The following is a 23,622-nucleotide window of genomic DNA, read 5'->3' as shown; positions in this document are numbered from 1 at the left end:
CTGGAGCTGAGAAATTAGTGGTGATTAAGAAGAGACCAGCTGAAAATTGAGGGGAAATCTGGCAAGTGTTTCCTGAGAGACAGTCACAGAAGCTGTGTTCCTGAGGCAGCCAAGGTTGTAACTTGCACTGGCAGCTGAACCGCTAGTGTTGACTCACCCAGGTGGTACTGGTTTTGAAGGCATGAACGGGGTCATGGAGAACAGCTGAGCATTGGCACTGTGAACCAAGCCTAGGAGAGGCTATTGGTGAAGGTGCAGCCCAGTGGCAGCAGAAGACCCCAGCATTTTGGAGATACTAGTATCACAGGGTGACCACCAAGAACAGCATCAGCCTCACTGTGGAGCCACCTGGAAAGCTGTGTGCACTGCAGAGGGAGGAACTGGCAGTGACCCAAGCCCTTTGAGGGATTCCAGAAGATGGTGAGTGGGTCCCAGTTATCGGATGCTGAGTTACTTATACTGTTGGCTTTGCTTTGCTCAGATTGTGACTGGGCCCTGGTTCTTCCCTCTTGAAGTATGGAAGGACTCAAGTTATTTTTTGATTTTATGAGATCTCACCATTTAGAGACTAAATTTTAAGAGATTTTGCATTTTAAAAGAGACTAATTTTAAAAAAAGGAACTGGATTTTAAAGTGTTTGAATTTGGAAAATTTAAAACTTATAAACTGTTTTGTATTGTGATGTTGATGTCAATGTATGACTATGGGGATGGATAAGAAAGGAAAGATAATAGTGCTGTGTTTATGTGTCAAGTTGAAAAGGGATCCAGGGAGGTATAGGGGAAGAGATGAGTCAAATAACCTTGAACTTCAGCCACCTGTCCAGAGCTCTATAATGTTCTGTTTCATCTGCAGTCCAAGCAAGTCACTTTGCTTAGATTTGACCCAAGCTGGGTATGAAAGTTCCAGCAACCTGGCTCACACTAGGGACTTTCACCACAGCTACAGATGTGATGGCAGAAGACAGTCTGGACAGGGTTTTGGATCCTAGACCTTTGTGAACCTTGTTTCTAGCACCTCCTATCAGTTTTCATGATAATTTGAGGGCATCATCAACTGCTTACAAACTGCAAATCTCATGCAGAGGCTAACAGTGAGAGACAGCGTGGCACAGCCACGGTCACACAAACAATGAGGATTTAACAGCTCACCTCGATGAGGCAGAACCTAGTTGTGAAGACCCTACCCAAGGCATATATGACTCTAGTGGACAGGACATAAGGAAACAAGGGTATCTTACTGTCTGTTCCAGTGTCTGGTACAACAGCAGAATGACTGCACAGCCCAAGATGAGTCCAGAGATAGAGGATCTTTTCCCTACCTCGCAGATCCTCTGCCATCAAGAAGGCAAGCATGCTTGCCCTTTGGAACTTCTTATCATTGACTTCAGAAGGTGAACCAGGGCAAAGGCATGACAGGTGCTGCTGCCAGCCACTCCTCTCCAATGGACACCATTGGCTAACACACAGTGAGTTCTTCCCAAATCTACTCACTTTAGCAATATGGAGGACACAGAAAACAAAAACAAAAACACAAAACAAACAAACAAACAAACACCCACATTCTCAGAACTCCTCATCAGTGCAGGGACTGGAAGATTGAGATTGGTGGCTGCCTAGTAGCTAGGGAGGAATCTCTCCTACAGCATGGCAGAGCGCTCCCAGGAAATGAGGGGGCAGCTGGCAGACTCACAGGAACAGGTAGAAGGTGTGGCCCACTATGGTTCTGTTTTTGTTTTTATCTGTGCTTTTACTCATCTCCTTGTTGATTGACAGATCAAAATTGTGTGAATTTATGGGATAGAATGCCACATGAGGTTCTGTCTAGACACTTCAGGATGGTTAAACCAAGTCTATTCATACATCAGGCACCAGTGAAGATACATCCCCCTGGATCCCATTGATGAGGACTCTAAAAGGGGATAGAAGTAGATGCAGGCAGGTGTTGGCCAAGCAAAAACACGGAGCCAGCTGTTGTTAATGGCTGCTCCCAGGAACTACCTGGCAGTGGTCACGTTGCTCCCATTGTACCCTCTGCTCTCGGGCCAGACTCCGACAGAAGACACGGTCTGGACAAGGCCATGGAAGCCATGTCCAGGACCTCATTTCTGGCTACTGCTTCTATGTCCTCTCTCCCAAGATGGTGGTGGCTACATGGTCTCTTTCTTTACAATTTTTGGATGCCTCTTTACTCCTCATGTGCAGGGGATCTCCAGGATTGTCAGGGGAATCTACTGATGTGAGTCGCTTTGTCTGTTTTGGTCAAAACTATATTTGGAAATTGGAGCCTACTGCCTGGCCTTGAGTCTGTTGGATGCACTACTTCCAGTCCAGGATGACAGTTCCCTTCTCATCTTTGACCCTGACCCTCCCTGAGGCATACTTGGTCTCCTGGCAGCCATTGCAATACACAGTCTTGGTGGTGCCATCTGGGAATTCCTTCCGCTTGAACCTGGCCGTGTGGATTTCTTTCTCTCCGTTGCTGAACATGATGGTTTTGTCTCCGTTCCTGTAGAATAGAGACACTCTGGTAAGTGGAGCCATGCAAAAGCCAACTACGTGAGTGTGGAAGAAATGGGAAAGATCAAAGCCATAGGACCACCTAGATCCCCAAGTCTCCCCTCGGGGAGTAAGCTGAGGCTCTCCAGGGCAAGAGTAGGAAAAGCATTTGAGATTTAAAGGACAGGAGAAGCTCAGACTATCTGGGCATAGAAAGGTGGAGGGGCAGGGGAGCTGAGACCTGAGACCTGAGCCTACATTCTGAGATGGGTGAGCAGAGTCAGCGAGACTGCTCAGTTCATGACAGAAACGCAACAGAAAGAGTCCTGGGTTCTATGCACTCAGCTGAGACCACCAGAAGAGCTATGGAAGCTCTGGGTGTGGGATGAGAACCCTGAGAGCACTGGAGGAGCTGCTAAGGTCAAGATCATGGAGGAAACATGCCTAGAACACACCAGAGTCAGGGGATATTGGGAGCATTTAAGGTAGGTTTACTAAACTCTTGCCCAGGCTATTGGGTATATGCTGACCAAAGGCCCTGTGAACTTCACTGTCTACACACACCAGCACTGACACAGTGACTTATCACATTCTTGTCATAGTTTAGATTCTTTGCTTATGCGTGCTGCAATAGATTCATGCTTCTATCCAGCATGGCTTTGAGGAGGTGGACACTGACTGCACTCAAGGTTGGCCAGCTTCAGTCACCTATTGACTGTGTCTACAACCTGTGTTGACATGTCACCTAACAGCAATGACACACTTGAGAAAGACAGAATAGGATTCTTCTGACATCCAGCTAGATGATGACAGCTGATGCTGTAAACTGTGGGGTGACCTTTGTCCCTGAAGTCAATTATGGCACAACCTTGGGGACACGCAAAGGCCCCAAAATTCTAAGCTCATGTTTTCTATAAACAGATTTGAACTGAGGTCACACAAAAAAAATTCTTCTAGAACCAATGGTGTCATATATTTTCTGGTGTCATTTTTGTATTTTTTAAATATTTATTTATCGTTATTCCCGTGAGTGTCTGTCTATCTGTATATCTGTGAACCACATGAGTCCCTGGTGCCCATGGAGGTCAGAGGCGGCCATTGGGTTCCCAAAGAACTGGAGTTACAGACAGTTGCAATCTGTCATGTGGGTGCTGGGGACTGAACCTGTGTCCTCTCTAAAAGCAGCCAGTGTTGCTAACCACTGGGCAATCTCCCCAGGCCCCGTTGTTATATTTATATGAATGATTTAACTTTTGCATTCACGTAAATGAGTACAGATGTATTATAGATCTGTAGTCTTCTATAGCCCAGGGTTGAAGTATGGGTTCACACCATCTGGTGGGCTGTTGTGGGCGGGGGGTGGGATGGGGTGGTGTGCTGACCTCTTCACTGTCACAAATGTCCCATCGGGGAACACCGTCTCTTCACATCCATCCTTAAGCTGTTTCACTGTCCCATCAGGAAACACGGTTTCCTTGGAGCCATCCGGGTAGAATTTTTCTGCAGGACACATTTGTTTAAAGTACATGTTATAATGAATGCATTTGGAAGCCACGTCATATCTAAATGACCTAGGTTAAAATATTAATGTGAAAGACATTTTTTTAACCATATGAGCTTGTAGTCAGGATTGGCAGATATTACACCCACTGCCCAGTTGATCCAATTTCAGGTGAGTAAGGCTCAGCCATAGTATGGATGGTCTCTGGTGTGTCTAAGTGTGGGTGGTCTCTGGTGTGTCTAAGTGTGGGTGGTCTCTAGTGTGTCTAAGTGTGGGTGGTCTCTAGTGTATATAAGTACGGGTGGTCTCTAGTGTGTCTAAGTTTGGGTGGTCTCTGGTGTGTCTAAGTGTGGGTGGTCTCTAGTGTATATAAGTATGAGTGGTCTCTAGTGTGTCTAAGTGTGGGTGGTCTCTAGTGTGTCTAAGTGTGGGNGTGGTCTCTAGTGTGTCTAAGTGTGGGTGGTCTCTAGTGTGTCTAAGTGTGGGTGGTCTCTAGTGTGTCTAAGTGTGGGTGGTCTCTGGTGTGTCTAAGTGTGGGTGGTCTCTAGTGTGTATAAGTGTGGATGGATGGTCTTTGGTGTGTCTAAGTGTGGGTGGTCTCTGGTGTGTCTAAGTGTGGGTGGTCTCCAGTGTGTCTAAGTGTGGGTGGTCTCTAGTGTGTCTAAGTGTGGGTGGTCTCTAGTGTGTCTAAGTGTGGGTGGTCTCTAGTGTATATAAGTACGGGTGGTCTCTAGTGTGTATAAGTGTGGGTGGTCTCTAGTGTGTCTAAGTGTGGGTGGTCTCCAGTGTGTAACAGTTCATGGGGTTTCTATTTGGTGATGATGAACAAGTGATAGACACACCTTTAATAGAAACAGAATTCAAGTTTCAATGTCTGACATTTTTCTGTGCTGTGGATTTGCGGTAAAATTCCTTTATTGGTGCCAGGTAGTGCTAGGTGATGGAGTTCCAGACTGAATTAAAATGGGAATGCAAGAGGCACCAGCGTTCATGATTCTCTTCCAGGCTGCAGTGTGATCAGCCACCTCATGGTCCTGCCACCACACCCCCGATACATGGGACTACATTCCTGTGAACTGTAAACCAAAATAAAGCCTCCCTCCCTCTCTTGCCTTTGGTCAAATATATGGCCACAACAATGAAGAAAGTAGCCAAGACAGCGTTGAAAATGCTTTTACTGTTCTATATGGATTTTCAAAGGCAAGCTAGATTATTAGCAATCACAGTGACATCTGCTTTATTCAGGGACAATTCCCCACTGTGGAGTGTGCTTGAAGCTCCACAGCACCCAAGGTTGTCACCCAGGGCCTGAAAACAGTGCATAGTCATAGCACAGAGAACTTGCCAATGTGCATTTACAGAAAATACAAAGGGCTTCTAAGCAAAATGGCAGTGATAGATTTCCTCCATGCAGTAACTATTTGTTAGCATAAAAATCTGAAAAGCTCAGAGGCAAGTTGGTGTGATGCCCTAGGAACTACTGGTTCTCTTTGATTCGATAGTTTGAGGATCTCAGAATCGTGCTGTGGTGAATATTGTCTGGGGGTTTCCATCCCACCTTAGGCCATTTGGTTCCCAAATAAAAGACACAATACCATAACATCTATTATAAGCCTTAAAAACACTAGAGCTGGGCAGATATCAACTCCCCCCACCCCGTGCTAATTTATCTACTTCCCTGTCAATAATCCCATCTTCCACCACGCTTCAATTCCAACAGGCTGACTCTCATGACCCCATGGTCTTTTTCCTTCCTCTTCTCCTCTCCCTCATGGTATCTGCCTCACACCTCAAGTCCAGGAACCAAAATTCCACCTATCTCTCTTGGGCCCAGCTATGAGCTGTTGGCATCTTTATTAACCAATAGCTTTAAACTAAGGCACAAAGTTTGCACAACAGAAGCTGGCACACAAGAGAATTCACTCATTTTGAGGCAAGTAGACTTGGGTTATAGAATTTAGCATTACAGCACATAGCCACAGACAAAACCTCAACAATCCTGTGACTGTCTGGTGCAGAATCAATGCAAAATGGTCTTTGCTGAACTTTGCTGAACACACAGATATACAGGTGCACCCAGAAATGGCAAGAGGGGACTGTGACGTTTTCTTTTCGAACTTTCACGTGAGGGTGCTCTGGAGAATGTGAGCTGTACATACGGACAGTGATAGAATTCAGAAACTGATATACAGTTAAGTGATGCATTTCAGACACATTCCGCACAGACCAGCCAAGATTCAAAAGAGCACATATGTCTATCAAACCCTTTTCTGTTTTTCATCAGACCTGGCTACCATCTACCAACAACCCCACAGGGCACTTGTGAACAAGCAAGTGTAATTTTTCAATGCAGAGTGTATGCCAAAAGTTACTGAAGAAGTAATTTCTCTCCTGTCCACACCTGTGCTCGCTAGCCTATAAAAACCTCAGGGGTGGAACAAAGACCATAATAGCACTGGCTTGCATATGAAGACTCAGCTAGATTCAGCAGCCCTGTGGCTGGGCCAGGGTCCACACAGCCAAGAGAGAAGCCTGATCAGCAATGGATTCATTATGTCTGGGCATTGTCCTATATTACAATTTATGAATTCTCTCACTAGTGCAAAATAAGATCACTCACACACACACACACACACACACACACACACACACACATACATACACACACACACACACACACACACACACACACACACNACACACACACACACACACACACACACACACACACACACACACCTATTTCAGATCCAGTAGCATGGGGAAGGCCCCAAATATCAGATGTCACTAAAATCGATCAGAACTGACGCTTCCAGTGCTCTGGTACTGTTTGATGATCATAGCGTCCACAAGGCTCATCTTTATAGATACACTGATACAGGATGCAACATCTGTGTGTACAGATTGGGCCTGAGCGTGGGCTCAAAATACCCAAAGAAGGGTGAACCAGAAACAAAAACAAAAACAAACAAAAAAACCCTCAAAAACCCAGCAAAACCAAACTACCTCTTGTCAGCTGCTGATCACCAAGGGATACTCCTACTTTCTTTGAGTTCTCTCTAGAGATCTGTAGCTATGGCTCTGAAGTGGGCTTGGCATAGCCAATCTCCTTACCTGCTGGGTCTAGGACACTCTACATTAGAAAACTAACATGAAGTGATCTTGGGCTATAGTGCCAGGGCACCTGACAGAAACACCCAGAAGCCTTTCTGGAGGGGCAGCTCCAGGCTGGGCCCCTAGAATCGCCACCAAATCTGTCTCCACGGGACAAACTGAAAAGCTGAAGAGACACGGCACCCACGAGGAACCAGCTGTGACTAGCCACACACTGGGTTCCGTGCCTGGGGGGTCAGGGGTCACTAGATCAAGACTGTGAGGCAACCATGTGTAAAATGACTTGAGACCCAAGGGAAAGGAGGAGAAAGCAAGAGATTAGGGAGTGTTCGCTGACATACTGGATAGACCTAAAAACGGACCAGAGAAGGAAGTGAAGGTTGTCATCAAACCAGGAAGGAGAATAAAGAGCAAGTGAGATTTAAAGAGAAAAATGGCAAAAAAAAAAAAAAGAATTTACCTAAATGGAATGAATATAATGTGCTCAGCGAAGAGCAGACTGCCTGGCATGCTGTATCTGCGATTGGAAGGTTTAGGAAGACAAGGAATGGAGGGGCAGGCAATGTTTGCAGAAGAAACAGCTGAGAATATTCTTGAATTTAATAACATAAAAATGACAGACAAAAAAAAATCCAGTACATCTACCCAATCTGATGAATTTCAGGAAAACTAAAAATGACTCTCCGGGTATAATTTTGCCCTATGTGATTCATAGAGTGATTTCTAATTTAAAAAGAAAAACACTAAAATCTAATGGGGAAGCCCGAGCTTCTCCTTTTCTTCGGTGATTTCAAGGCTCAGTGTCTGCTGCCCTCTCTCCGTGGTACTCACCCACCCGACCATTTCCAACACAGGCACTGAGCCAGCAGGCACGCAGAGGTGACATCACTCACCAGTCCACTTGTTAGGAAACTGCACAACTTCAACACCATCTGGGTAGGTTGTGTGCATTGTTTGCGCGTCCGCATAATAATAAATCTGTGAAGATAGGGAAACCCACATTGGGAGGCGGTTCCCCTTACATTGTGAGCAACAGGCAATCATCTGATCAATTACTTCCCGTAGGTGGCTGAAAGTACAGGTGAGGGAGGCCTGACCACATCTGTGGGTGATTCCACAGGTGTGGAACACAGGAGGCGGCACTAGGCGCTGACACCCCAGCAATGACAATGACATTGGTTACAGGGAGACTGCGGGATGCAGCTTAGTCCTCAGTTTTGTACCTAAGTATGTTCTAATTCGTGACTTGCTGGCCTTCATGCCTCATGGGATTTGTAGCTGGTGAGGTCTAGGCTTTGGTGGACATGGACTGTGAGCCCCAGGGTCCCATGAATCCCACAGTTTTCAGACCCAGTGGCTAACTGCAGCCCAAGAGAGTAGTGCTCACAAAGTGCCTTGGAAATCCATGCACCTGCGACTCGTGAGCTGCCATTTGACCTTGGTGTACCTAATAGGCACATCTCCCTTGGTTTCCAAGGAGGAAGAGAGGGAGGGAGGACAACATTTACAAAGGGGAAGAGTGCTAAGTTCAGGGGAGTGGGTGTTCCTGATGCTAAGGCCAGTCCCTAGATCTGAAGAGGGAGACACTCTAAAAAGAAAAAGCCACAGCCAAAGGTAGAGTGGGATTGAATGGGGTCGTTGTCTAAAAAGGAAGAATATGGACAGAAGATGCTGCTCTACTCCTGATCCAAATCCTGCCTAGTTATATCAGATTGGTCCTCTGAGGTAGAGCCATGTCTCTCCAGCCACAGAAGAGGGAGGAGGAGATGGAGTGTCTTCAGATGGAGACATGTTATTGGAAAAGCTGTGACTCTGAGATCCGAATGTGTTTTGGTTAGCATCTGTGGACTTAGCACAGGCTGGTGTCATTGGAGAAGACAAAACACTAGTTGAGAAGACCTTTCCACTAGATTGACCTATGGTGAAATCGGAGGTGGGGGGCACTTTTTTGATGAGTGATTAATGTGGAAGAGTCTAGACCACTGTGTGGGTGGTACCACACCTGAGCAAGCCATGGGAAGCAAGCCATGTAAGCAGCGGTCCTCCATGTTTGCTGAAGCCCCTGCCTCCAGCTTTCCGTAGTGAAGGTGACATGTAAGCCAGATAAACCCTTTCCTTGCCAAGCAGTTCTTGGTTGTGGTGTTTATTATAGCAATAGAAAGCAGACTAGGAAATAGAGCTTTCGTGTCCTATGATTTTTAAGCATTCTCACTATATTGGCAATATGTCCGAAAGCCGTGGGCGTCGGGAGTGCCCCGTCTCCATCACTACGTAAGTACCATGCTTCCTCTCTGCAGAAAGGGGGACACAGGAAGGGAATGGCAGCCCCTGGACAGAGAGCCCTGGGGACAGGCACTCACTGTCCAGGGTTTCCCTGTCACCAGCACAGAGCAGGGGAAGCCCCTCCCTCCCAGCCTGCAGTGAGCCCTGCTCTCTCTCTCCTCCCTCATTCCTATTGCTTCTTATCATCTGTCCATCCTTGCACCACATCTGCCTAAGAAATGTGTTTGTGACCCCCTGCACCCCAAGGCAACGCAACACATCTTTTTACCCCATAGGGCCGTGAATTCCTGAAAGTCACCATTTAAACAGGTCTCCCAGGACTTCCTGGTTTATTTTTTCTCAGCTCAGGTCTGTGGAAGGGCATATGGATAACAACAACAACAACAACAAAAATTCACAATGGAGGGTGGGGGGCTTGTGGAAACACCACTGATGTGCAAATCTACGGGGTGAGACCATGAGGAATCTTGCTTGCATCATACACCAAAGGCAAAATTCTCATTAGCAAGAAAGTGCTGACCTCATGCCTTCCCTCATCTGACATCAGAGAAACAAAAGAGCATGCATCTATAAAAGGTTTGCTAGTCACTGGGTAGCCTCTGATTCTGAAAGAAGACATGCATGTCCACGGCACGTACCACTTTCTGATCGGACTTGATCTTCTTCATGTCACCGTTAAAAAACTTGATGAGGGTGGTCTTCTTGTCAGCACTGATCTCCTTCCTGGTTCCATTGGGGAAGGTGATGATGGTTCGCCCGTCGCTGAGCATCCGCTCCACCTTGATGGACACACAGAAACGCCCAGGTGAAGAGTTAGAGCAGGCATGTTGAACATGTTTCCACTATTTCCTCTTGTATTCAAAATCACTGCCCACTGTCAGCCTGACATGCTGGATACTAGCTGCTGTACACACACACACATGCACGCATGCACGCACACACACACACACGCACACATGCACGCACACACACATGCACGCACACACACATGCACGCACACACACACGCACACATGCACGCACACACACACACACACACATGCGCACACACACACATGCACGCACACACACACACATGCACGCACACACACACATGCTCTATACTGATGAGCTCCTTATTCTCGTGCTGCATGTGGTTATCAATAGGAAGTGTAATGATTTGTTCCTCAGTGTCTGCCATGAGTCTGTATGATCCATCAACCCAGGATTGATTGATGAGCCTGAAATCCTGGGCCAGATACCATTGCACGATTACTAAGTAGAAATGAATTTTTTGTGCTTATTTTGTTTTCCCACTTCATCCTCTCACCTCCTACTCAACACTAACTGGTTTCAACTAATAATGAGCAAATGGTTTCAAATGCATACTGCTAGGCTCTCAGCAGAAAGCATCATCCCTGTAAAGATTAACGCAAAGAAAGACACCAGCAGAAATAACCTCAGTTTGCTATGCCAATGCAGCCTCACCCACCACACCTGCCCCTTGCTCACATCAGGAGGCCATGATGAGTGACAGACGACATCGACGCTATAACAGTCACACAACGGTGAAGTCACCTAATGCAGTTCTGAGAGTGCGCCATGTGTGAGCATGTGATTTTCAAGTTTACACTATTAAAATAATTTCTAATTTAGACCGTGTCATGGTTTTTTTCTTTTTTTAATGTAGTAGATAAGTATATATAAATGGATTTGACAGGATGTAAAATCTAATCTGACTCTTAACATCTTCAGAATGGCTAGTCTAACTGTATAGAAGTTCAAGATGTATCAACTTGGACTAGAGAGACAGCTCAACCATGAAAGGCTAGACTCACAAACAAAAATATACGAAAAGTATACGCTTTGGGTCTGCTTAATTTTATTGTGTGTCTTTTCTTATTGCAAAAATTCTGTAATAAGGGTTTAACTAAAAATATAATTTATAATGTAAAATTAAATGAACAAGAAGTCAGCATATCCAATGCAAAGGCACACATAGATTCAGGGTGAGACATTGAAAGACACAGTACTGTGATGGGGAGCCAGGGATCTGGGGAGTGTGGCTGATGTCAGGTTACAGGACAGGAAGCTCATAGCAGAATGACACTTGTTATGGACCACATGCATATCACATTTATACCCTACGGCTTCTGAAGCCCAAGCCAGTGATTGGTCCATAGCTTGTTGGCCTAAGCAGCAAATGGCCCTCCTTCTTACAGACCTTGTCACCAAGGTCTGGGCTTTGCTCAGCTGTGTTTCTTTGCCTGACAACCATGTGAAACAACCACACTAAAGAAAGGCTTTGTGTTCTAGGAGTGTAGCTCAGTTGGTAGACTGTCCATGATGCTGGAAGTCCTGGAATCCCCAGAATTGCATAACAGGATGTGGGGGCACAGTCCTATAATCCCAGCACTCAGAAGTTGGAGAATCAGAAGTTCAAGGTCATTGTGCTACATGGTGAGCTTGAATACATAAGACCTGAGAACTGCCTAAGAGGAGGAAGGGGAGGAGAAAAAGGAAGCACAGGAAGAAGAGGGATGGAGGGAAGAGAAAGAGGAGAAGGGGAAGGGAGGAGCGGAGGAGGAGAGAAGGGAGGAGGGGCAAGGAAGAGGAAGAAGGGAGGAGAAGGAAAAGAGAAGGAAGAGGGTAAGGAGGGGGAGGAGGAGGAAGGGAATGAGGGGAAAAGGAAGAGGAGGAGGAGGAAAATGAAGCAGGGGAAGAGGAGGGATGGAGGGATGAGGGAGAAGAGGAGGAGGAAGGGAAGGAAGGAGAGGAGGAGGAAGAGGGTGAGGATGGAAGGAGGAATATAAGGAAGAAGAGGAGGAAGAGGGTGAGAAGGGGGAATAGAGGAGATTGAGGATGAGAAGGAAGAGGAGGATAAGGAGGAGGAGGAAGAGGAGGAGGAGGAGGAGAAAGAGGAAGAGGAGGATGAGGAGGAAGAGGAGGTTGTATTGAAAAGCTGTGGAGCCAAGCAGCCTTACTTATCTATTCAAAGCATTCTCTGCTTTCAAGGGTGAAGATCTATATAGCCAAAGTTCCAACAACAAAATGAAATGCTAACTCACTCCAGCAAAAGGGGGAGAGAGTGAAGGTGCTTTGAGCACAGAGCTGGGCTACAGCAGCTCACCCCTTCCCACCCTCCCTGAGGTAACCCCAGCCTTCTGGCAGTAGCACTCTGAGACAAAAAGTGCTTCTTGAGGTAGCTGTTGGGAGGCTCTGAGGGCAGAAGGGTGGGTGGATGTTCCTAACAGAGCTGGTATTTGTTACTGGAAGAAGCTGGATATCAGTGATGCTCTAGAGAGGTGCACCAGCCATTAGCTTGTAGCCCCAGGACAGATGGCATGGCTCAGACTACATAGGACAGAGAATGTGGCAGGGAAAGATTATGTGCAGCAGAAACCTACCTTGCCATTTGGGTGTCGCTTTTCCTTTGTCTCATCAGTCTTTGTAGTGTCCGAGGTTTGCTGTATTTCTTTAGGAGCTCTTGACTTTGTTGGAATATTCTATAAGGAGAGTATAACCACTGCCTCCTCTGTCCCCATCCCTAGCTGTGAGAACCATAGGTCCATCAATGCTGTGAGAACCATAGGTCCATCATTGCTGTGAGAACCATAGGCCCATCAATGCTGTGAAAACCATAGGCCCCATTAATGTTGGGAAAACCATAGGCCCATGAATGCTGGGAGAACCACAGGCCCATGAATGCTGGGAGAACCATAAGCCCATAAATGCTAGCTCTTGGGATCATGTTTGTGTTTGTAAAGGTGTGTCTTCCTCTTGTGTTCCCTGTCCGTACTGGGGACGTGGGGAGTGTGGTTGACAGACACCAAGTTCTGATTCTGTGTGCATGTCACTGAGGCCTTGGGGGAATCAGTGGCTGGAATCTGATTAACTAAACCCGTCTTACCTTTGCTGATTAGGTTGGGAAGTGTTACTGACTGCTTTTAGGGGATCTTCCCACTGCCTACTTTACACTCTAAATAACTTTACAGCCTGTGAGGTAAATACATCTTTCCCATGGAGAAAATGGCTTAGTTCTGCATGGATGTTGTGTAGCTATGATGCGACCCTGGCCATGGAGCTAGGGTATTTCTGCTGCCTTTGAGTTTTTCATTCCATTCATTTCTACTGAGCATTGCAAATAAGAACAGAATAATACTCTGTCTTCTCAATCCCTAAAGCTACAGAAGCTCCACCTGCTTTGCCTATGGGCCTGGCAGTCCTCCATTGGCTGCAGGCAAGCCCCGTCCACTCATCTGAAAGGCTGAGCGAGCTCAGAGACTGAGGGAGGACTTGCAGCCATAGCAGCCTCTGGTGCTCACGGGAGCATCCATTTTTGCCTCTACCTCCAGGTCTGTCTTCCCCAGCCTCCCCACCCGGTAAAACTCTACCTACCTGTACCCACAGTGTATTTGGGGAAAAACAAGGGATGACCCTGCTTGCTTGAGCATGCAGGAGAAGTTCACCGTCCGAAGTCTCTGGATTTGAGGACCAGATGTCTGAAACAGTGGAGAAGGTGATTTCAAGAGACTATGCACACACTGTGAAAAAATGTCATATTCCTAGTGCAGGGCTCCAAGTCCGATTTAAGTTTCCTGAGGTCACTGTGCAAATGCGGGTGGCTGGCTCTGTGGAATACAGGAAGTGCTGAGTGAAGTCAGCTTTTGTCCGCTGGTTGTGTCTTCACTACATGTGGTGGTGGCCCAGACATCTAAGCTAGCAGAGGGTGGCATCTGCCCCAGTAGGGGGCAGACGTAGGAAGAGAAAATTTACGAACTCATGACAACTGCCCATGAGAAGGAAATGGGTGGTTGGGCAGGAGCACTGTGCATCCGAGGCAGTTAGAAACAGGCAGAAAGGTCATGTTTACTGAGGAACAGAGAGCAGCAGACCTGCAGCCAAGAACAGAGACAATACTACATGGATACTCTCTCTCTCTCTCTCTGCTCTCTCCTTTCTTATATTATTCAGGATCCCTTAACTAGGGAATAGTGCTGCCCACTATGGGCCGAGTCTTCCTGTAATGATTCACAAGGCAGTGAGTTGTCTTGTGAATTCTCCACAGACGTGTCCACAGGCCAACCTGATGAAAATGACTCCTCATTAAGATTCTTTTCCGAGGGAGGTGATTTTTTTGTTTTGTCAAGTTGACAGCTAAAACCAACCAACACACAGGTTATGGTAGGTGTGAGCATTTGCACGCTTGGTCTCCATTCTCTGGGGGTTGGTATGACCTTTATAGAGGAAGCGTATTACTTGGGGGCCGGCTTTAAGAGTAAAAAGCCTTTCTTACTATCAGTTTGCTCTCTGTTTTGTGCTTATAGTACCTGCCATTATGAACTAATGCTCTGGAAAGAGCTAATAAACTCTGCTATGGTGGTCATGGTGCTTTATCACAGCAACAGAGAGGTAACTGAGACACAGAGGTTACAAAAGTGTTACAGGGACTCAGAAAGAGAGAGTCAGACAGAGACAGACAGACAGACAGGGGTGCTTACCCATGCACAAGGGTCTGAGGTTCAGTATGTCAAAGGGGACCCACAAGGACTGTGCACGGGGTGGGTAGGAGTCAAGCTACAGGTGGTTGATTGTTCTTTCTGCCCACAGCAGGTGCAGCAGAGCCTAGCAGCTCTGTGCAAAGGCTCCTCACCAGAGGTCATGCACACACACCTAGGGGCAGCCCAAGAGCACAGAGTGTGTGATAGCTACCTCTGGCAGCAGCTGGAGGGGAGCACTCCTCCTACTGTTGTGAGGCGCTCAGAACCAGCAGGTGGGACCCACCGGGACAGGAGAGGCTATATACCTGGATGGACAATTTGAGCTCAGAGGGAGGTCAGACAAGTGCTGGGGAGGGACATGTGCCACAGGTGGCCAGGGCTGAGGCAAAATTGTTGGGAGAGGTTACCAAGACAGACGGAGGAGCTCTAACTGGAATCAGACAATGGCCAGAACCCAGGGGGCTCTTGAGGCTTTACCCACATGCCACATCCCAGATCTTAATGGCTACCCCTTCCAGTGAGCACCGAGCAGGGACTCTCTTCTCACCAGCCAGTGACTCTGTGTCCAGGAATGTGCTGTCAGACAGTGGTTCCGGTGACATCCTGCCGAAGCTTCTTTGCAGAAATTTGGAAGACATGTGTATAACCTGGGAACAGGCAGGATCACAAAACCAGCATGTCATTTCTTCCAGCAATGCCACCAGCAGTGACCAGGTGGTGTGCACAGCCATGTCAGCTCTCAAGTGCCTAAGACACTTCTCAGGCTCTACCAAGAGTACTCGGCTCTGTTCCCTGGTTTCCAGCAATTGATGCAATGTAGAAACCCCCACCCATACACTAGGTTACCAAAAATGAGCCCTGACATTCTAGTGTTCTTCTGGAGCTGAAGGCACATATGCAGCTTTCTAATCTATAGAAACATTGTCATGTTTAACGAATTCCTGAGTCCATTTTGAGTAGCAAAGTGAGGGTTCTCACTGGGCTTCATCCATTGGGATAAAGCAGGATGTGTTCCTGGGGACGAGGAGGTGAGGAGGTAGGGAGAGGAAAGGGCTGGCAAAGGGCTTTCTGCTCTAGCATGAGGACCCAAGTTCAGATGCGTAGCACCCATAAAGCCCAGGCAGCAGGATGCCTGAAGCTTGCTAGCCCGATTGTGGAGTCAACCAGAGAAGGCCAGGCTCAGAGAATACGTCTCACAAAATGAGGGAGAGGGCCTGGAGGACCTGCCCAATGCTTAAAAGCTGGTGCTGCCCTTGCAGGGGAACCCAGTTTGGTTCTCCGCACTTATGTTGGATGACTCACAATTATGTGAACTCTACCTCAAGGTGACCTAGCACAACCTCTTCTGGCCTCCATGGGCACACACATGGGTAAAAACAATTTTTTAAAATGATGTGGAGATGGATACCGGAAGACAATATACACACACATGTACATACATACACACATATACATACATATATACACACACACATACATACATACATACACACACATATGCACACATGCATACACACATACACAAACACACACATACATACACACATGCATACATGTATACACACACATACACCACATACACAAACACACACATACATACACACATACACACATGCATACATATATACACACACATACACACATGCATACATGCATACACACATATACATACATACATACATACATACATACATACATACATACAAACACTTTTGAAATAAGGTAGAGATGGATACTGGACCCCACACAAACAGAGAGAGGGGAGAAAGAAGGGAGAGGGAGGGAGGGCAGAAGGAAGGGTAGGGAGAGGGAGAGCAGGGGGAGGAAGGAAGAGTCAGAGACTACACTCGAACAGTCCAAGCTCCCAAGGTCACCTTTTCATCCACAGATGTAAAAGACAGCCTTTCATCCTGGGAGTCTGTTCCTCCGGTGGCCATTGTGCTTCTGTTTGGAGGACTTCCAGAAAGCTCATCTCTTTCATCCCATGAGGTTGTCCTCTCGGAATCAATTCCCTCTATCTTTATGTACACTGGCTACAAACAAACGTGGGGGGTTTATGTTAACATCAGTAGTGCCATTCCAAAGTATTGATTAACACACCACATTTGCTACCCCACAGCGAGGACTTTAACAACCCCATGTTTTTTTCAGTTCCTAAGGTGTGTGGAGGAGAAGCTGCTCTCAGCATGCCCTCCCCCACAATCTGTGACCTCCCTCACAATCTGAGTTCAGAACCACTGCCTTCTGTAGTTGGCAATACGCAAAAGGTTCACAATCTGTCTAGAGAGGGTTTGATACTGTAGTGTTTAAAACATGTTTAACAAATTTTAAAACCAAATTTCCAGCCTTGGTCCTCTTTGTAAAGCTCACTTCCCTCATGTACACACCTCTGCTGAGCAGTCTTGCTGCACTCGGATCATTAGTTACATTTTCCTCTGTTGTGGCTACTGAACTGGCAGCAGAACCAGGCCACAGAGGAGAGCGTGCAGAAAGGCCACATGTTCAAGCCACAGGCAGGCAGGGACACCAGAGGGCAGGGGCTCCCAGGCTTAGAGGGCACAGTGAGGGAGGGACACAGTTTAAACATCTCACTAATATTGGGATCTCTTGGCAATGGCTTTAGTTAGGAGAGGTAAAACTGGATTCTGTCCAGGCTGGTGAGACTTCTGTGACCCATGAGTGCTTCCTTCTTCTTGCTGACCTCAGTGCCAAACCATCACAGGCCTCCAAAGACTAAGACTAAACAACTCGAACCTTCCTGCCCTTACATTACTCGACTTCAGCTGAGCATGTAGGAAAGTGGAAAATCACAAGTTTACAATGTTTGTTTAAAGATATATATACATATCATATTTTGATCATATATTCTTTCCTTTTCCTAGCTCCTCCCAGCTTCTCTCCACCTCCCTACCTGCACTACTTCATGGTTTATCTATCTGTCTGTCTGCCTGTCTGTCTCAAAAATAACAAAAAACAAAACAAAAAAACAAATTAAAAATTGAAACGTAAAAAGAAAAAAACAATAAGACAAAAGACCCCAACACTACCACTGCAACACACACACACACCCCAAAAAGAAAAAAACAACAAAAGCCAAAACCAAAAACTGAAACAATCAAACAGGACATGGGGTCTGTTTTGTGTTGGTCAACTACAAGGTCTTTCTTGGAGGGTGGTTAATACAGTGCCCCCCCCCTGCCCATCCTCCCCCAGCATTGAAGAACTTTTCTCCTTCCCAGGAGCTTGCATTTGTAAATAGCTTCTCCGTTAAGGGGGTCCCCTGTGTCCACTTCCCCTTCTTAGTGCTGGGATCTTATTCAGCTTGAACCTGTACAGGCCTCGGTGTGCTGTCTAGGTCTCTGTGAGTTTGTAGTGTGTCAGCCCTGTTGTGTCTGGATGATGCTGTTTCTGTGGAGGCGTGAGGGGGAGGGGGTTGAGGAAGGTACCCCGGAAGGTGCCCCATCTAGGACCAAGTGCCCCAAAGTCTCTCTCTGCACACTGTCCACTTGTGCTTTCCATGTTAATTACCATGTATGCAAGAAGAAATGCCTCTGGTGAGGGCCAAGGTGGCACTGATCTATGGATATAGCAACGTGTTATTAAGACTCATTTTATTGATACGTTCCTTTAGCAGAATAATTCTATTTGGTTTTCTCCTCGACTCATGGCCTATCTAGTCCCAGTTTCTTGGCCAATTTAGGTTTGGGTTCTATCTCCTGGAGTGATCTTTAAATTCAATAAAGAAGTGCCGGGTTACTCCCATAATATGTATGCCATGATTGCATCAATATATCATATCTTGTAAGCCGGGTGTGGTGGCGCACGCCTTTAGTCCCAGCACTCGGGAGGCAGAGGCAGGCGGATTTCTGAGTTCGAGGCCAGCCTGGTCTATAAGAGTGCCAGGACAGCCAGAGCTACACAGAGAAACCCTGTCTCGAAAAACCAAAAAAAAAAAAAATATATATATATATATATATATATATATATATATCTTGTAGGCAGGCAAGATATATTGTTATATCTGTTTTGGGTAAATGGGTTTGTAATGGGTGCTACTGATGGTTACTTTTCTCTTCTGGTAGCATGCAGAGTACCTCATAGCACCATGAACACTGGTCAGTAGAGTTGAAGCTCCTAGTGTCTAATAGCTTGATTTCTCCATTCCAGTGAGGAAACTGTGTCTTCAGACATTCGAGCCTCACAAGTCAGTTTGTAAGGAGCAACCAATAGCCTCGGCTATAGCCTGTTCTGTTTGGGGGGTTCCGTGGGACCCCTCTGGCCAATGTCTCAACAAGATGTTATCCATTCCTAGCCCTGGAGGATCTATTTGGTGGTATAAGATGTCTAGTTGGGGGTATTATCTTCCCCATTATATGGTGTATCCATTTAAATTCCTTCCGTGTGTGTGTGTGTGTGTGTGTGTGTGTGTGTGTGTGTGAATGTGTGTGCAGGCAAGTGAGAGAGAGAAAGAGGGAAAGAGAGAGAGAAGGAGGGAGGGAGGGAGGAAGGGAGGAAAGGAGGGAGGGAAGAGGGGGAGAGGAAGGGGGGAGAGGAGGGGAGGGGAAGCAGAAGAGGAGGGGGAGAGACGATCCTGAGTCTCAGGGCTTCCTTCTTCAAGTGTGGGGTGGGTATTCTAGGTGGCACACTCTCCCCTGAGGAAGAAGGGCAGTATGAATCTTCAACACCATGTCTCTAGTGCTGACTTACAGCTTCACACACATGTGTACATGTGGCTGACCTTCTGACATCATTCCTAGAACCGTGTTTGGCTACAACATGTAGCTTGAACAAATGTGAAAGTGTGGCACTCATAGTCTTGCTCTCTGTTGTTTTTGTTGTTGTTCAAAGATGTGTGTTTGTGGTGCGATGCTGTTCCTATCCGCAGTCACGTGAGGAGCGGTGTCATGTACCATCAGTGAGCATTTAAGAACTTGCCAAGCAATTACCTCACATCGAGGAGAGCTTAGCATCTGAAGATGTGGAGTGATATCTACCCACTTAGTATGTGCAAGGGGTAGTGGAAACATGATAGCAAAGGCTATGTGAAGTCTCTTACCAGGACCCCCTCAGCTTCTTTCAGTGACAACAGCCAGCTCCCAGTCACTCAGTTACAGGGTTGGCTCTAAGTCCTACTTCTGCCTGTGCCTGGGTAGGGTTAATGACAGGATCCAGGCCATCCGTTAAAGTAGGAACCTGGAGTCCTGAGGTGGCCTAGTGCACAGTTGTTCCATCAGAGCCTGTGAGTGTCCTGGAGACAGGGTGGGAACATGCTCTCCCCTGGGCTCCCAGGAAGGTTGTCAGGATTTACTGTCAGTTCTGTGTGATTTGACTGACAGATAGTGAAGCCCTCATGGGGTACCCAGTGGAGACAGTGTGCCTGCATGGGAGGGTGTAAGAAAGTCTGCTGTACCAGAGTATTGCTTGCTCTTGTTGGGGTGGGCGAGCCTAGAGAGGCTTTGGTGGCCTCCGCATCCTGCTTCTTCAAGGTCTTCAGCTCCGCACGGATCTCCTGGTTCTCCTTTATCAGAGCATCGATCTGGCTTTGGAGGTCTTTGTGAGCTACGCACCACCAAGATGATTGTCTTGTGAGCTCTGTCCCAAGGTCACAAATCTGCTTCTGCAGCCCCTGGGTTAGGAAGAGAGTGACAGACACTTACCAGGCAACCTGCAGGAGTACACCCCCCGCCCCCCCCCAGACAGCCTCATTCTGAGAACAAATGGGGACGGATCCTAAGCAAGGTACAGCCCCCACTGGACAAGAGATCAGATGTGTGAAATCCTCTGTGTGTGTGTGTGTGTGTGTGTGTGTGTGTGTGTTAATAGAAGGAGACATTTTGCAGGCAGATGGGGGAACCTGACAAGGATCAGAGAATTTGCTGGTATGATTTAAGGAATGCAAATGTCCTGACATTTTTGATCCATTTTCAGAAGACTAGAGCCTTCTCCTGAACTAGAAGCCAGGGTGTGTCCCAGAGCTATAGAAAGGAAGAGCAGATAGCAAGCAGCAGCAGAGTTCTACCCTGCACAGTTCCCCGTCCAAGGGGCATGCTGCTTCTTGGCCTGGCTTACCACAACTTCATGAAGCTTGCTGTCCTCCTCAGGGATCTGGGCTGTGCTCTCCATCTTCCTCTTCTCATGGTTGGACGTTTTTCCTTGACTCAGATCCTCCAACATGGCCTGTCTCTGCTGACTATTTAGCCTCGAGGTGACCAGTAAGCATCCTGGTAGTAAAATGGAGACTCGTGAGACTTTCTTAGTGCATCCTATCTCTGCCCCTCTGATTAGTATCCAATGGCCTTCCTATCCTCCCACTTAGAATGGAGAATGGCCCACCATGCTTCACTAAGTCCTGCCACCCTCCTGCCTGGGAACAGTCTCCACCTGGAGCTGACCAGGAAAAGGTTCCCATGTCTGGAAACCGCCAAATGGAAAGGACCCAGTCACTTACAAGGGCTGTGTCCCCAGAGGAGGGTGGAAAACACTTTGGTTCAGAGAGTCAGCATGGTGCCTGATCACATGAGTACTGCCAGCATTACCTTGAGGTGAACAGGGCCTTGAGAGGGCGCCTGGGAGGTCTTAGTCCTTCGTCAGACCTTTGCTGTGGAAGGTTTGGCTGCCTCTCATCAGGACAAACCCCTCGTCCCCAACCTACAACTCCATAACCTAAAAGGATGACACAGAAGGAGGATTTATGGAACCTGAGAGTTGGAGCCGTGGGGGAGGAGCCCAGCAGGAGACAGTTGAGTGGAGAGAAAAATGGAAGAGCAGCCTTCCACACGAGAGCACGGCATATGACACCAATGACTAAATCAACCCCTCTACCACTAGTAAAGCCCCTCTGTAGCTAATCGCCATGCCCTTACCAATGTAGACAATGGTAGCCTCTGGCCGGCTTGTGGGAGGGGGTGTGAGGATGGGTGAGTGGCAGGGATTTCCAGGCAGAGCCTTTGGGAATGTCCTTACCCCAAATCACAAATATAACAGCACATTTCCTGTTTCTACATATAAATACTTGTATTCATCAACCTAGGCTGTATAGAAACAAGAATGAGAGGCTTGGCCACCGTGGTAGGGGATCTGACTGGAGACAAGGCAGAGCTTATTCATAACCCATTGCACCTTCATCTGGCCCGGGCCCCATGGTTTTCTGCAGGGGTAGACTGGCATCCATGGCTTCTCAGAAGGAGGACTCTATTCCCCAGCATTGGACCCTAAGCCCTTCTTACCAGGGAGTACCCTCCCTCTGTGCCCCCCAGCCAGTCACTTCACCTAGCCTAAGATGGTGACTTCTACCAGGACATTCCTCATCTAGGCCATATCCCAACAGCTCTCTGTGCCCTCTACACAGCTAGCTTAAGAACTCCAGGAAACCTGTCCATTCTAAACCGACTCTCTGTCTTAAAGGGCCATGCCATCTCATGCAGTCTTGGGGTTTTATATACAGTTATAAGATTTTATAATTACCAACATACCCATGATTCAGCTAGAGTAAGCTCATGTCAACCCATATAGAGGACTGGAGAGAGCCGGACTCTCTGCTCAATTGACAACAGAGTAAGTTGCAACAGGGTAAAAACCCAATTTTCTCAGCACACATTCTTGAAAAAAAAACTGTAAAATTTCTTTAAGATGAAATCAAACTACTCATAGATGTTCACAAGGAGAATATAATCTCTACGGGCTTAAACAGGAGATACGAGGCATGATTTTGTGATTCCACAAAAATGCTCCTCCCACTAACTTGTCCATCTGGTTTTTGTGATCATGGGCAAGGATGAGAAACAGAGAGTCAGTGTAAAGCTGAAAGCCCCGGCCATCACTTCTTACCCCCAGCAAAGTATTTGGAGTGGTTAAATATTTAAAGGCAAACAGAGGGGACATTTTTCATAAGAGTGTGTCATTCCCTACCTGGGGATCCTGGGGACATAGAGGGTTCTAGCTGTGTTGGAATTGACAGTGCTACTTCTGGGAGGCCTTGAACTGCTTCTCATTCTTTTTTTTCCCCCAAGGACTTGGACCAGTCCTTGTTAGCTAGGGGAAGCCATGTGCCCAAGGCTTTGATTGTATCCAATTGGACGATAAGACATCCACCACCTGGCTGTGGTCCGAGATGCTCCTTCCTAGAAAGGAATCCCTAGCAAGGCTCCATGTGATTGTCTATCCAGAGCTGGATAGAGTGGAGTTTCTGAAGCCCGAAGAGGCTGGGTGGAGAGTGTCCAGAAGCAGGGATATAGGAAGAACGAAACCTCATTGCTTCCTCTCCATTTTCTGATGGGCAAACATCTGTGGGAGCCTGCGCCGGTGTCAGTCAGCTTGAACCTGCTTGGGACATTGGTGTTGGATGGCATGGGGTCAGCAGAAAACAATGATGTGTTGAGTGAGGGACACAGTGAGTGCCTTCGCTACACTCCAGACTTGGCTGCTCACGCTCTTACGTCCATAGGGGAGGTGACAGCACACCACTCGTTCACCTTCTGAGAGCAGAAATCGACTCCTGCGCTGCCTGTTAACAAGGCAGTGGACTTTCTAAGAAGGTCCTAAAGACAGAAAGGTTTCTACATGTGATCCTCACAGACTGGCAAGGTGATTTGGGATTTTCCCTCCAGTAGTCAAGCCCCTTGCCTTATGTTTGAGTGTGAATCCTTAACTGTGTGTTTGTGAGATCGATGCTAAGGTGTGAATCCTTAACTGTATGTTTGTGAGATCTATGCTAAGGTGTGAATCCTTAACTGTGTGTTTGTGAGATC

At 47.1% G+C, this 23,622-nt stretch overlaps 1 protein-coding gene across 3 annotated transcripts; it reads right to left on the bottom strand.

Annotated features, from left to right (window-relative positions):
- Positions 1-1,507: 1,507 nt before the first annotated feature.
- Positions 1,508-22,255, bottom strand: LOC110284065 (centromere protein J-like). Of its 3 annotated transcripts, none has more exons than XM_021149658.2 (12): positions 22,145-22,225; positions 21,324-21,538; positions 20,945-21,096; positions 20,286-20,501; positions 16,750-16,908; positions 15,423-15,522; positions 13,773-13,876; positions 12,782-12,880; positions 10,035-10,175; positions 8,007-8,091; positions 3,881-3,998; positions 1,513-2,508 (listed from the first exon to the last, which is right to left on the bottom strand). In XM_021149658.2, the coding sequence occupies exons 3-12, from the start codon at positions 21,047-21,049 to the stop codon at positions 2,319-2,321; spliced, it is 1,317 nt and encodes a 438-aa protein (XP_021005317.1). In that variant the 5' UTR covers positions 21,050-21,096; positions 21,324-21,538; positions 22,145-22,225; the 3' UTR covers positions 1,513-2,318. The 3 variants fall into 3 exon arrangements, with proteins under 3 accessions (XP_021005318.1, XP_021005317.1, XP_021005316.1); XM_021149657.1 differs by having other exon boundaries at positions 2,256-2,508; positions 21,412-21,538; positions 22,145-22,255; XM_021149659.2 differs by lacking the exon at positions 12,782-12,880 and having other exon boundaries at positions 1,508-2,508; positions 21,412-21,538.
- Positions 22,256-23,622: the final 1,367 nt, after the last annotated feature.

The sequence above is a fragment of the Mus caroli genome, chromosome 17 (assembly GCF_900094665.2).
Source record: "Mus caroli chromosome 17, CAROLI_EIJ_v1.1, whole genome shotgun sequence".
In the NCBI taxonomy this organism is placed as follows: domain Eukaryota; kingdom Metazoa; phylum Chordata; class Mammalia; order Rodentia; family Muridae; genus Mus; species Mus caroli.
This window is presented reverse-complemented; position numbering and strand designations above follow the sequence as displayed.

Excerpts from the sequence above, each read along its gene's own strand:
- LOC110284065 (XM_021149657.1), bottom strand. The coding sequence starts at position 21,049 with ATGTTGGAGGATCTGAGTCAAGGAAAAACGTCCAACCATGAGAAGAGG. Across the intron at positions 15,523-16,749 it reads TTACATCTGTGGATGAAAAG|GTTATACACATGTCTTCCAA; the intron begins GTGACCTTGGGA and ends GCCTGTTCCCAG. Across the intron at positions 3,999-8,006 it reads GTTTCCTAACAAGTGGACTG|AAAAATTCTACCCGGATGGC; the intron begins GTGAGTGATGTC and ends TGTGTCCTGCAG.